The 15,774-nt window shown below is 35.5% G+C and overlaps 1 protein-coding gene across 5 annotated transcripts in view; it reads left to right on the top strand.

Annotated features, from left to right (window-relative positions):
* The window catches only part of LOC106071019 (potassium channel subfamily T member 2-like), a 118,623-nt gene that overhangs the window by 80,682 nt on the left and 22,167 nt on the right, over positions 1-15,774 (top strand). For all 5 annotated transcript variants that reach the window (XM_056040277.1, XM_056040280.1, XM_056040281.1 and 2 more), the window contains exon 9: positions 9,597-9,780. In XM_056040277.1, the coding sequence (XP_055896252.1) occupies positions 9,597-9,780 (184 nt within the window). The remainder of the gene's footprint in view (positions 1-9,596; positions 9,781-15,774) is intronic.

The following is a 15,774-nucleotide window of genomic DNA, read 5'->3' as shown; positions in this document are numbered from 1 at the left end:
ACTTTTGAACCTTCTATCCTGAAGGTGTCAGTGTCAGGGCCGAATTCACGATAGTGTAAGACTGTAAGCCCGCCGTGACATCGACCTTAAAAGAGGTCCTCCAGATTTCAAAAATACAATTATAAAAAAATATGTTGAGTTTCACGATAAACTAAACAATGTCAAGGATGACAGATTGGGCTTCACTGTTGCCAACTAAATGAAACAGAAAAACTAGCTACAAACGGAAGAGCTAAAAAACCTAACTTATCAACACTCCCATAATGCCATTCACCGGAAATACCCAAAAAAAGTAGCTATTTATAGTTTTTTCGTCATCAATGAAATGAAAATCTCGAATTAAAATTAAGGGAAATGAAAATTTAATTTCTTCCTAAGTATAACTTTCTTTTATTTTTAATAATAGTAAGCAGTTGTCCTAAAGATATCGTGATCAATCCTTTGCCAAGATGCTGCATGTCTAGCCTCATTTCAAAAGTACTACAGTGCAATTCACCACATGTATATAGATATATTTCTAAAATACCACCGACTCATTTATCCATTCATTTATTTATGTATTAAGAGATTCGGATTCGCCTGAAATTTCGAACACTGGTTCATTTGACATCTGATGTGCTCACTAAGAGACGGTTTTGACAGATTCGCAATAAGCGAAAAACCGCAAGCTTTCTATTAAGCCTTTGTATTTTATTTTCCCCAAAGGCTGCATTTCGTAGAACGACTTTGGTTAATGTCGTTAAATTTTTATAAAGCTTATATCAACTCTGTCTGTCTGTCTGGCAAAGTGTGGTAAAAGTGTGTAAACGTTATTTCTCCCACACACATTCTTGGATCAAGCTGAAACTTCGCACAATTATTTATTGACATCGACAAGACAAGAATAATAAAAAAAAAGTAACCAATTGGATAATTAATTACTGGTTATTCATTATTTTGTTTAATAACAACAAGGAAAACGAATCCTTCAGTATTCACATATATTTCTAAATTTGTTGGGTTTAGTCCTCTTAAATAATTGTTATCTCTATTTCTCCTTCATGCATTCTCCGATCAAGTTGAGACTTAAAATAATTATTTATTGAACCTATCAAAACATGAATCAATAAACAAAAATACACATTTAGTTAATTAATTATTGGTAATTAATTATTTTGTTTGATTACGAATAAGGGAAATAACTTGTACAATATTGATAGATATAGTTTTAAGGACGGAGTTCTTCCCTTTTATCTTTGTTTTTTTTTTAAAGGATTTTTTTAAATTTGCTTGTTTCATATGATTCTACAGCCCAGTGTCGCATTTATACTTGAAAAGACCCTAAGCTATTTGAGATTTGAGGCTGTTTGATATTACATGTCAATGCTCAATATTTCTTGAGGACCCTAAGCCAAAGCTTGTGTTGCCACTATTCGGACATGATAGAGCCCTATTCTAGATCAGCATTCCACAAACCAATTACGTTTTTGGTCCTTTACAATACTATAGCTTACAGTAGGTTATACTCATACAGTAGGTTATACTCATACAGTAGATTATACTCATACAGTAGTAATTACTCATACAGTAGGTTATACTCATACAGTAGGTTATACTCATACAGAAGGTTATTCTCATACAGTAGGTAATACTCATACATTAGGTTATACTCATACAGTAGTAATTACTCATACAGTAGGTTATACTCATACAGTAGGTTATACTCATACAGTAGGTTATACTCATACATTAGGTTATACTCATACAGTAGTAATTACTTATACAGTAGGTTATACTCATACAGTAGGTTATACTCATACAGTAGGTTATACTCATACAGTAGGTTATACTCAAACAGTAGGTTATACTCATAGAGTAGGTTATACTCATACAGTAGGTTATACTCAAACAGTAGTTTATACTCATACAGTAGGTTATACTCATACAGTAGGTTATACTCATTTAGTAGTATTTACTCATACAGTAGGTTATACTCATACAGTAGGTTATACTCATACAGTAGGTTATACTCATACAGAAAGTTATACTCATACAGTAGGTTATACTCATACAGTAGGTTATACTCATACAGTAGGTTATACTCATACAGTAGTAATTACTCATACATTAGGTTATACTCATACAGTAGTAATTACTCATACAGTAGGTTAAACTCATACAGTAGGTTATACTCATACAGTAGGTTATACTCATACAGTAGTTTATACTCATACAGCAGGTTATACTCATACAGTAGTAATTACTCATACAGTAGGTTATACTCATACAGTAGGTTATACTCATACAGTAGGTTATACTCATACAGTAGGTTATACTCATACAGTAGTAATTACTCATACAGTAGGTTATACTCATACAGTAGGTTATACTTATACAGTAGGTTATACTCATACAGTAGTAATTACTCATACAGTAGTAATTACTCATACAGTAGGTTATACTCATACAGTAGTAATTACTCATACAGTAGTAATTACTCATACAGTTGGTTATACTCATACAGTAGGTTATACTCATACAGTAGTAATTACTCATACAGTAGGTTATACTCATACAGTAGGTTATACTCATACAGTAGGTTATACTCATACTGTAGGTTATACTCATACAGTAGTAATTACTCATACAGTAGTTTATACTCATACAGTAGTAATTACTCATACAGTAGGTTATACTCATACAGTAGGATATACTCATACAGTAGGTAATACTCATACAGTAGGTTATACTCATACAGTAGGTTATACTCATACAGTAGGTTATACTCATACAGTAGGTTATACTCATACAGTAGGTTATACTCATATAGTAGGTTATACTCATACAGTAGGTTATACTCATTCAATAGGTTATACTCATACAGTAGGTTATACTCATACAGTAAGTTATACTCATACAGTAAGTTATACTCATACAGTAGGTTATACTCATGCAGTAGGTTGTACTCATGCAGTAGGTTATACTCATGCAGTAGGTTATACTCATGCAGTAGGTTACACTCATACAGTAGGTTACACTCATACAGTAGGTTACACTCATACAGTAGGTTATACTCATACAGTAGGTTACACTCATACAGTAGGTTACACTCATACAGTAGGTTATACTCATACAGTAGGTTATACTCATACAGTAGGTTATACTTATACAGTAGGTTATACTCATACAGTAGGTTATACTCATACAGTAGGTTATACTCATACAGTAGTAATTACTCATACATTAGGTTATACTCATACAGTAGTAATTACTCATACAGTAGGTTAAACTCATACAGTAGGTTATAATTATACAGTAGGTTATACTCATACAGTAGGTTATACTCATACAGTAGTTTATACTCATAGAGTAGGTTATACTCATACAGTAGTAATTACTCATACAGTAGGTTATACTCATACAGTAGGTTATACTCATACAGTAGGTTATACTCATACAGTAGGTTATACTCATACAGTAGTAATTACTCATACAGTAGGTTATACTCATACAGTAGGTTATACTTATACAGTAGGTTATACTCATACAGTAGTAATTACTCATACAGTAGTAATTACTCATACAGTAGGTTATACTCATACAGTAGGTTATACTCATACAGTAGTAATTACTCATACAGTAGTAATTACTCATACAGTAGGTTATACTCATACAGTAGGTTATACTCATACAGTAGTAATTACTCATACAGTAGGTTATACTCATACAGTAGGTTATACTCATACAGTAGGTTATACTCATACTGTAGGTTATACTCATACAGTAGTAATTACTCATACAGTAGTTTATACTCATACAGTAGTAATTACTCATACAGTAGGTTATACTCATACAGTAGGATATACTCATACAGTAGGTTATACTCATACAGTAGGTTATACTCATACAGTAGGTTATACTCATACAGTAGGTTATACTCATACAGTAGGTTATACTCATATAGTAGGTTATACTCATATAGTAGGTTATACTCATATAGTAGGTTATACTCATTCAATAGGTTATACTCATACAGTAGGTTATACTCATACAGTAAGTTATACTCATACAGTAAGTTATACTCATACAGTAGGTTATACTCATGCAGTAGGTTGTACTCATGCAGTAGGTTATACTCATGCAGTAGGTTATACTCATGCAGTAGGTTACACTCATACAGTAGGTTATACTCATACAGTAGGTTATACTCATACAGTAGGTTATACTCATACAGTAGGTTACACTCATACAGTAGGTTACACTCATACAGTAGGTTATACTCATACAGTAGGTTATACTCATACAGTAGGTTATACTTATACAGTAGGTTATACTCATACAGTAGGTTATACTCATACAGTAGTAATTACTCATACAGTAGTAATTACTCATACAGTTGGTTATACTCATACAGTAGGTTATACTCATACAGTAGTAATTACTCATACAGTAGGTTATACTCATACAGTAGGTTATACTCATACAGTAGGTTATACTCATACTGTAGGTTATACTCATACAGTAGTAATTACTCATACAGTAGTTTATACTCATACAGTAGTAATTACTCATACAGTAGGTTATACTCATACAGTAGGATATACTCATACAGTAGGTAATACTCATACAGTAGGTTATACTCATACAGTAGGTTATACTCATACAGTAGGTTATACTCATACAGTAGGTTATACTCATACAGTAGGTTATACTCATACAGTAGGTTATACTCATACAGTAGGTTATACTCATATAGTAGGTTATACTCATACAGTAGGTTATACTCATTCAATAGGTTATACTCATACAGTAGGTTATACTCATACAGTAAGTTATACTCATACAGTAAGTTATACTCATACAGTAGGTTATACTCATGCAGTAGGTTGTACTCATGCAGTAGGTTATACTCATGCAGTAGGTTATACTCATGCAGTAGGTTACACTTATACAGTAGGTTACACTCATACAGTAGGTTACACTCATACAGTAGGTTATACTCATACAGTAGGTTACACTCATACAGTAGGTTACACTCATACAGTAGGTTATACTCATACAGTAGGTTATACTCATACAGTAGGTTATACTTATACAGTAGGTTATACTCATACAGTAGGTTATACTCATACAGTAGGTTATACTCATACAGTAGTAATTACTCATACATTAGGTTATACTCATACAGTAGTAATTACTCATACAGTAGGTTAAACTCATACAGTAGGTTATAATTATACAGTAGGTTATACTCATACAGTAGGTTATACTCATACAGTAGTTTATACTCATAGAGTAGGTTATACTCATACAGTAGTAATTACTCATACAGTAGGTTATACTCATACAGTAGGTTATACTCATACAGTAGGTTATACTCATACAGTAGGTTATACTCATACAGTAGTAATTACTCATACAGTAGGTTATACTCATACAGTAGGTTATACTTATACAGTAGGTTATACTCATACAGTAGTAATTACTCATACAGTAGTAATTACTCATACAGTAGGTTATACTCATACAGTAGGTTATACTCATACAGTAGTAATTACTCATACAGTAGGTTATACTCATACAGTAGGTTATACTCATACAGTAGTAATTACTCATACAGTAGGTTATACTCATACAGTAGGTTATACTCATACAGTAGGTTATACTCATACTGTAGGTTATACTCATACAGTAGTAATTACTCATACAGTAGTTTATACTCATACAGTAGTAATTACTCATACAGTAGGTTATACTCATACAGTAGGATATACTCATACAGTAGGTTATACTCATACAGTAGGTTATACTCATACAGTAGGTTATACTCATACAGTAGGTTATACTCATACAGTAGGTTATACTCATATAGTAGGTTATACTCATATAGTAGGTTATACTCATATAGTAGGTTATACTCATTCAATAGGTTATACTCATACAGTAGGTTATACTCATACAGTAAGTTATACTCATACAGTAAGTTATACTCATACAGTAGGTTATACTCATGCAGTAGGTTGTACTCATGCAGTAGGTTATACTCATGCAGTAGGTTATACTCATGCAGTAGGTTACACTCATACAGTAGGTTATACTCATACAGTAGGTTATACTCATACAGTAGGTTATACTCATACAGTAGGTTACACTCATACAGTAGGTTACACTCATACAGTAGGTTATACTCATACAGTAGGTTATACTCATACAGTAGGTTATACTTATACAGTAGGTTATACTCATACAGTAGGTTATACTCATACAGTAGGTTATACTCATACAGTAGGTTATACTCATACAGTAGGTTATACTCATACAGCAGGTTATACTCATACAGTAAGTTATACTCATACGATGTCTATTGAGAGACGCGTAATGTTCTAAAAATTTCACCTCGTGTTCTAAATATATATTTTTTTAATTATCACTATATTAAATTATCCAATTCGCACACTACTACAGGCCGCGACAGCTCCAGATCTGTGACCAATCTAATCGACTAGCCACGCTGGGATGACCAGGGCGACGCTCGTGGTATGAAAGCTGACGTCTGTGCCATGAATATTTTACGCTTGCTGTCTCAGGCTAGGACCTCTGGGATAAACAAAATGTTTGCTTGGGGTAGCCCATAAAGGGGGGCGGTTGTAATTGACTATTCGTCAGAGACATGAAAAGTTTGTAACCATGACAACGAAGTAGTGAAATTCAACACCTCTACTTTCGCTTTACCTGAACTGTTGGATTATCGAGGCACCACACATGATCTGTAAACCATTTCTCTCCATTTTTTCTTTTTTTCCCCCTAAATTAGACTCTCTTGGATAGAAAAGCCCGTTCATTCTTTAATTTTGTCCTCATGTCTTCCTCTCCTTTGTTTTCCTGGTATTGTTCCCAAAATTCTTTGCAGCCCTAAGGATCTCTTTCTACAAGACGTTAAATGCAATAAGACTGCATCTCTCACAAGAAAGAAGACAGAAAAAAAGACAAAAGCTTATTATTAAATATTTAAAAGTCTTAAAAATGCATATCTGCCCTGATGTTTGAGCTAGACGCTAAATGTAGCATCTTTTTACTTGGAATCAGCAATTCTTACTTTTTAGGAAGATTTATTCCAGTGATATTTACCTACGACCCGCCGGCCATATTCGGTTCGTGACGTCATGATGCTATCCGACTCTTTAAATCGTCTACCCACAATGTAGAAAAAAAAACTTATTAAAAAAACAAGCTTGGTAATGCAAAGAACCGCAGAAGTACTGCCATTTTCCCCTCTTGCAATACTGCAAGATTTATCTTTCGTTTTCCTATATAAAGCAAAATTAATTAATCACCACGAATTAATTAATTAATTGGCTATTTTTTAAAAATTGATTAATGTGTTTTTAGAAACAATGAATAATTGTGAAAAGTTTTAACTTGATCCAAGAAAGGGAAGTAAAAGATATAATGTGTACAAGATTTGTACCAGACAGACAGACAGGATGACAGAATGTAAGCCTTGTGAAAATGGAAAGAGGCTGTTAAATTTGACACCAAAACAAAAAACAAAATCATGACCTCCAGGCTGAACAAAGGTTGGGCATCTTTCAAATAGAAGAGTTCCTTGGTTAAAGTTTTAGACTTTTCTTTATTTGATCTGATTTGACGTCAGCTTCTTTCAATACTTGTATTTCACTTGATATTTAATGGTAAAAAGTCACTGATCCCTGCCATAGACAATAGATGAGATTGAATTCGATTTCACATGCTCAGTAAGTTTTTTTTAGCTTTTACATTGATGGGGTCATCACACGTTTTGTGTGTTCTAATTTTAGACCATCCTCTTCAGCGTGATCGAGACTAAACCAACCACTGGACACGGAAATAAAGTCGCTCAGCCTCTAAAGTGATAAATGACCAGGGCGGTAATAACCATCGGTCAGCTGACACTTAGGAAGTAAAGTCATGGAAGGAGAAACAAATATCGGGTCTTACAACTGACCATAACAGCTTTTCCCTTAGCCGATAGCCAGTAATCTGAGCGTTGAATTTGATCGATTCGTGTTTTCCAGATCGATACTCAGTGCCAAGAGGTGTGTAACAGAACACAAAGAAAATAAAGTGCATAACACAGAACGTAAATAGTTTATATAAAGTAAAGTTCCTCTTTCAGACCTTGTGGTCTATAGGGTATATGATGTAAAGGTCATTGTGATTCTGTGGCCTACGGTTAACGAGGTTGTTATGTGGCCAGCACAACGACCTACCGCCTTTACTTTTCCCCAACTAATGTCAGGTACCCATTAGAGCTGGGTGGACTCAGATGCACCCAAGGATCCCGAAATAAAAAATCCCGGTCTTCACCAGGATTCGAATCCATGACCCCTGGTTTGGAAGCCAAGCGCTTTACCGCTCAGCCACCGCACCTCCAAATAGTTTATGTAGAGATGTTTAATGTGGTTAATTTGATGTGTGCTTACTGGAATATCTAATCTGTGCTTAAAGGTATTGATTATTGAGGAATGTACAGGGCCGGGTTTACCTATAGGCGACATAAGTTTTAGCTTGTAAAATATTGTACATGTTTCAGACGTTCCTTTAGAGTTGAAGATAATCTACTTCCTAATCCATTCCTGGGAATTGCAGCGGGCAGGATGTGAACCCAGGACCATCGAGAGGACTGAACAACTGTCAAGCGCGTATATTGCACGACCAGGTCACTTATCACTTTAGAGGCCGAACGATTTCATTGGGGTTGGTTTAGTTTAGACCAGGCAGATAGTATTTAGCATAGACATAGACTTATAAAGGACCCTATATCTAAAAAAACTTAGGATCTTTCCAAGTCTAAATAGGGCACTATGAATGTATCTGAATGTATCATTTGTCTTTTGTTAATCATATTTGATACGGTATACCATCTTTGAAGTTAACTTTTTATAGGAGAGATGCTTATATCACCATCACCTGACCTTTCATATAACCCTTAGTCATCTGAACCGTTGGGGCACCACACATCAGCCTACTGGTTTTATCTATCGCTCTTTATAAAAACTGTGATTAAAAGTAGTGAAATACACGAATTAAAATAATTTTAACTTCGTATCAAGGTCTAGATAAGGCTATTGGTCAATTGTCTTTAAACCCGAGCATTTCCCCATAGCTCATGTTTCACCCTCTTTTGAGTCTTGCATATAACAAATACAATGAAATAATGATAAAATGTCACGAGCATGTGTGAGGAACTGTTATAAAATAGTCTTCACATAGACTAAAATTATGCTGCCGTTATGTTTGGCAGGGGGGGGGGGAGGACAAAGATATGTATATTATCGAGTCTTTAAAACAAAATGGCTTTGTGACATTTTGAATTATTTGGAATTTTCAAACGAATATATGGTTAAGATCTAGAAATAAATGAACGGACGTAGCCGTTAGGTAAAGCTGTCTGTCTGTCTGTCTGTCTGCATGTCTCTTTCTCTCTCTTTTTACATATACACATATATATGTACATATAGTAATATTGACTGCTTGATGATCTGGTGATCTGCTTCCCCCTATATAATCTATGTGCACTTAACTCATCTACAGCAGTAATGCCAATATAGACCAATCTGTTTCTCTCCCCTTTCCAGTGCTTGTGGAGTACACCACTTACAACGGGGAGGTAATCACCACTTTGGTGCTTTTGAGTCGCTGTGGTTCGTTGTGGTCACCTTCTCCACCGTGGGCTTCGGTGACGTGTATCCGGACATCTGGCCCAGCCAGCTCTTCATGTTGCTGATGATATGTTTCGCCATTATGATCCTGCCAACTCAGGTGAGTGTGTTAAAGATGTGTGCAGGTTTGATTTGTCCAATGTCACCCAGCCCTCTTCATACGCGTCCATACGCAACCCATTCCTCATATTGAGGAGGGGGGGGGGAAGGATCGAAACACAAGTGTTCCTTTATGAAATAAGAAACAACAAATGTAGATTTAATTATGTGTGATTGTATGTCTGATTGTATGTATGATCGTGTGGGATTGTATATGCGATTGTATGCCTGATTATATGTATGATTGTGTGTGATTGTATATGCAATTGTATGTGTGATTTTATGACTGATTGTATGTATGATCGTGTGTGATTGTATATGCGATTGTATGCCTGATTATATGTATGATTGTGTGTGATTGTATATACGATTGTATATGTGATTTTATGACTGATTGTATGTATGATCGTGTGTGATTGTATATGCGATTGTATGTGTGATTGGATGTGAGATTTTTTGTGTCATTGTATGGTTAATTGTATGTGTGATTGTATGTGTGATTGTATGGGTAATTATATGTGTGATTGTTTGTGTAATTGAATGATTTATTGTCTGTGTGATTATATGTGTGACAGTATGTGTGACATTATGCGTGTATGTGTTTATGTATGATAGTGCACATGTATTGTGGTCATGTTAATGTATGTTTGAAATGTGCGTGCGTGTGATGTTATGTGTTTGTGTGTTAGTATGTGTGTCGATAAAGGACCACAACAGATTTGTATGAAACCCTGACTCCTACTAGCTCGGTCATCTGTTTGTTAGTGACTGTAACATTGTAGAGATCTAGCCAGTTTGAGTTTACAAAGTTTATTTCATTCACTCTATCTATCTGGTACAATTTCTCTATCTGGTACAATTTCTCTGTCTATCTGGTACAATTTCTCTGTCTATCTGGTACAATTTCTCTGTCTATCTGGTACAATTTCTCTGTCTATCTGGTACAATTTCTCTGTCTATCTGGTACAATTTCTCTGTCTATCTGGTACAATTTCTCTGTCTATCTGGTACAATTTCTCTGTCTTTCTGTGGTACAATTTCTCTGTCTATCTGGTAGAATTTCTCTATCTGGTACAATTTCTCTGTCTTTCTGTGGTACAATTTCTCTGTCTATCTGGTACAATTTCTCTGTCTATCTGGTACAATTATTTTTCTCCCACTTCCCATTCTCGGATGACGTTGTTCCTACCAAGACACGAAGCAATCAAAAAATTAACTAGTGAATTAATTAATTAGTAGTAACTAATTGATTTAATGGATATTGATTAAGGGAAATAAATCTTGCAGTATTGATATGTGGCAATAAATGTACAGTTCTTTCACTTTAAAAAAAAAAGTTGTATGTTAAGTTTGCCTCATCTTCTTTACTTTCTTCTACACGATACAGCGAATGTAAAGATAGCTTTGAAGAATTGGGTTTTAAAAAAAAGATCAAAATATGAATGACTTCTGATATTTTAGTCAGATCTTTTCATTTTAAATTACTATATCCAAATATCATATTGGAAAGTCTTCTGCTTAAATCTCAGAAGTTGTTCGCATTAAATAGCTAATACAAAATCTCTTTCTATCTCTATCTCTATGTTAGCTAGATTGAAACTAGTCCCAGAAGAATTAAAATAAGAAACATCTCTTGCGTTATTTTATTATCATAGACTAAACACTCTAGCGTGTAACAGAAGTCATTAGGGAAGCACTCTTAAAAGTACTTGCTGGTCAGAAACTATAAAAGTGAAGTTTCTACCGCCACATTCGAAGCAGTCAAGGGAAAGTACTCAAGGGCCATAATACAATCTGTCTGAATAAAACACTATTTTAATCAGAAAAAAACCCAACACATTTTTTTTCAGAGAATGTATTTTACATTAAGTAGGGAGGCACTCACAAGGGGCATCAATATGTTCCAAATGACAAATTTTAATTTCGCGTTCCATTCCTAACCCTTTATTCTATAGACTATAAAATTAATTTGATACATACTGATGTAAGTGTACCTACAATTGACAGCTATGGGTATTTTAATACGTTATTATGCTTTAACAATGCATCGAGTCAGAAATAAATGAAGACAACAATATAGGCCTACTACATCAACATTGTGGACACAGTTTTACGACATTAGCCATACATCAACAAGCCAATTAGACTAATACTTGAAAAAACAACAAATCTTACATTCAGTGTCATTGTATCAGTTAGTTTGGATCAGTCATGTCATTCAATTTGTAATAGATCTAGACTAACAATAAGGATTTTAAACATATTTACCAATTGGTTTTGTTTAGAGAAATTTCATGATTTTCATTTTCTCAATGCGCTATGATCCTATCACTTGTCTGGACCAGTTGGAGAAGCGAAAGGGAGAGAGAAAAGAATGAAACGGGTGCCTGTTACCGTGATCGCTTTTTAAATACATTTTATAAAAAAATGTGTACGACTTGAGTTCAAACTCTAGGGCTCAAGCCTCATCGAGCCAACATACTAACCACTAAGCCAACAAAGTGCTTATGATAATAGAAGATTTTATAGCTATCTATTGCATGGGCGTAGCCAGGGGGGGGTTGGGGTTCAAACCCCCCCGAAATGAAATCCCCCCCCCCCCGAGAGACGGACTTTAGTGACTGATTTTTTGCTTTAAGTTTCTTTATTTTAGGTAAGATTTTAATACTAAACCATCACTTGCCCCAGCACAGCCAAAGGGGTTTTGAGTTTAAAACCCCTACCATGGATTTTGAGTTTGAAACCCCCTACCACGGGGGGGGGGGGGAGAAGACGGACTTTAGTGACATGTTTTTTTGCTTTGATTTTGTTAATTTTAGGTGAGATTTTAATACTAAACCATCACTTGCCTCAGCACAGCTAAAGGGGTTTTGAGTTTAAAACCACTACCAGGGGGTTTAGAGTTTAAAACCCCTACCAGCGTAGCTAAATGGGTTTTGACTCAGTATTAAGTTTAAACTCCCCCTCCAGTGGAGTTTGAAGCTAAAAAATACATCTTCAAAAAAAAAAAAAAAAAAAAGCAAATTACACACTCTAAAATCTAAGAGCGTAGCCATATGGGTTTTGAGTTTAAACCCCCCGCCAGCGTGGTTTGAAGTTAAAAAATACATCATCAATGTAAAAAAAAAGCAAATTACGCACTCAAAATGCTATGAGCGTTGCCAAAAGGGGTTTTGAGTTCATATCCCCCTTTACAAGGGTTTGATGCTAAAAAATACCTCTTCAATATAAAAAAAAAGCAAATTACACACTAAAATTATTTGAGCGTAGCCAGGCGAATTGGGGGTTTTGAGTTTAAACTCCTTTCCTCCAGATGGTTTTGAATTTAAAATCCACTACAGTGCGTTTTGAGGTGGAAAACCTCTATCTTTAATATTACTCTAAAGCAAACTACAGTTACAAAATTCTATGATCGTAGCTAAATTGGGGTTTTGAATTTAAAAAACTACAACAAAGTCCTGAGATTTTTAGTTTAAAACCTCTAACAGATGATTTTGACGATAAAACAATACTTCCTGATCTAAAGCAAACTACAGTCACTCAATTCCAAGAAGGTATCCAAGAGAGGTTACATTTCCACCAGTGGCGGGGCTCCATTAATAAACTGCAGTGAATAGTCATCTGCCGAAATTAAAAACACTAAATGTGGCTCAACAAAGATGGCTAAGACAGATTTTAGGAGTTAGTTATTGAGATCGGGTCTAAATCAAGGAAATCATATGCCGAACTGGGAGTCGACCCCTTAGTAAAATTGTGACAGAGCGTCGCATGAGGTTTGCGGGACATGTTCTCCAACAAAATAAATTACGCATAATAAGAGTTGCGATGACATCCTAGTACAACTTGGCGTCACGCATTCATGGAGGTCCTCGGAGCAGGTGGGAAGAGGCTTCAGAAATTACCAGTGACAGATTTTTGTGGAAACAGCTTGACGGCAAATGCGCCGAACGTCGCGACAAGGTCTTAGTCAGTAAAAATAGCACATAAATTTTTGAAATAAGACTTTTTAATAGCAGGAAAATGCACTGTAGATACCTCAGAATATGCATTTTGTTGACATTCTATGCCAGAAATAGTGCTTGGCGGCGGGGCTCCGCCCCGCTCTAGGGTGAGCTCTTAGAGCTCCCCCAGAGCCCCTTGTTGGCAATGGCGGGGAGTCAACAATTATTTTTCACTAACTCAAGGAAGAACCTATTCTAGGGCACAATAAACGTGTTCCAAAAGAATGAAGGGTCAGAATGTAATAAAGATTATGAACACACACACACATACATATATACAAATATTTTTTTTCGCGAGGGGGGAGGGGCGGGGGGGGGGAGAGAAAAAAATCCCCCCTAACCCCCCCCCCCCCGAAAAAAAAATCCTGGCTACGCCCATGATCTATTGTTACTTTCCATTCTTTAAGCCGCGACCTACTTCTTTACATAAAGTATAAAGGGTACTAATTCAACTTATTCCACCATATCTGTGAAGTACAATCTCTTTCCCTTGTACCAAACAAAAGAATTTACAAATTATTAATTAATTAAAATGGTATTGTTTTAATGATTCTTGTTTTGTCAGGCACAATAAATAATTGTGAAAAGTTCCAATTTGATCTGAAACTGGTTGTTGGAGAAATAACGTGTACAAACTTTTTACCTGACAGACAGACAGAATGAGTTGATATAAAACTTTGTAAAAAAAGATACCAACGGTTTCAGTTCACAACACTTAGGATATAGGAGCTGCTCGACTTTCCTGGCCAACGCTACTCTCCCTCAACTCGGCGTCCGGGTGAAATCAGCGAAACAGTTACGCCATTATTGAAGCATTATTTAACCTTTTTAGGGTGCTTAAGAACTTAGTTCATTGCACTGACGGGGATGCTAAAGAGCCCTAACATTCATGTCACCATCCTCACACCATTCCTCAAGGGGCCATTTCATGGTGGACATTCGCATGGTTTAAAGAAGGAAAATGGAAACGCTTCTCCAGTGTGCTCGGCCTTCGACCTCGCATTTAGTCTCAAGAGTCCCTGAATACGAGCTACCGGTAATTGGGATGTAACATATTTACATCTGCTTTGATCTCTCCCAGACATAAAAATTGTTCAAATAGGCAGGTCTAGACTAGAGTCTTCCATTCTATGATTTATTGTTTATATTAATCATTTACGACAATTACAAATTTGGTGGCCAACTCATTAAGAAATTATAGTCCATAATTACTTGTCAACACAACAGAATCAATACACATTGGAATAACAAACTCTGAAGAGTGAGACTAAACGTGTATCATTTCTTAGAGGCTTAGCCTGAATTTCTGACTGCATCATTACGTGCGTAGAAGGTGTGTTATACATATAGCAGTTATATGTTTTAGGTTGAAATGAATGCTTATTATAAAGAGACTCCTGGAATGAAGAGCTCTAAGAGTAATCCTCTAGGATTCAAACTCATGTCCATCAAATTAAAAGTGCTTGATCGTGTTTGGATACATTGGAAGTGGTAGAGACCATTCAATGGCCAGTGATGGGAGAGAGAGAAGCCCCCAAAACTATTGATTCTCAACGGCTTTGTACGTCTGCTCGCCAGCTCGTCTGCTCGCCAGAGCGTTTCTTCTGGAATCATGGGAACAGAATGAGGATGTCAGTGTCTGAATTACTGTGTGTGACTGAGTGGGTTTGTGTGTGGATATCAGAGAGAGAGAGAGAGAGAGAGAGAGAGAGAAGGAGAGGGAGATAAAGAGACGAATAGAGAAAAGAGTTTACGTGATTTAAATTTTAAGTGATAAAGAATAAAAAAAGGAGTTAGAGAGAGAGACGGCGAGAGAGAGAGAGAGAGGGAGAGAGAATTAATTGCTGAGTGAGTGTGTTTATAACGTTTAAAAGAGAGAGAGAGAGAGAGCGAGAGATTGTTTGTGTAGTCCTATATGTAAAGAAAATGAAATAAGAAGATAATTTGGTAATGGAATGTTTACAAGATAAATTATGAAGTCTAAAATTCCCTTT

Source organism: Biomphalaria glabrata, chromosome 9, assembly GCF_947242115.1.
Source record: "Biomphalaria glabrata chromosome 9, xgBioGlab47.1, whole genome shotgun sequence".
Lineage (NCBI taxonomy): Eukaryota > Metazoa > Mollusca > Gastropoda > Planorbidae > Biomphalaria > Biomphalaria glabrata.
This window is presented reverse-complemented; position numbering and strand designations above follow the sequence as displayed.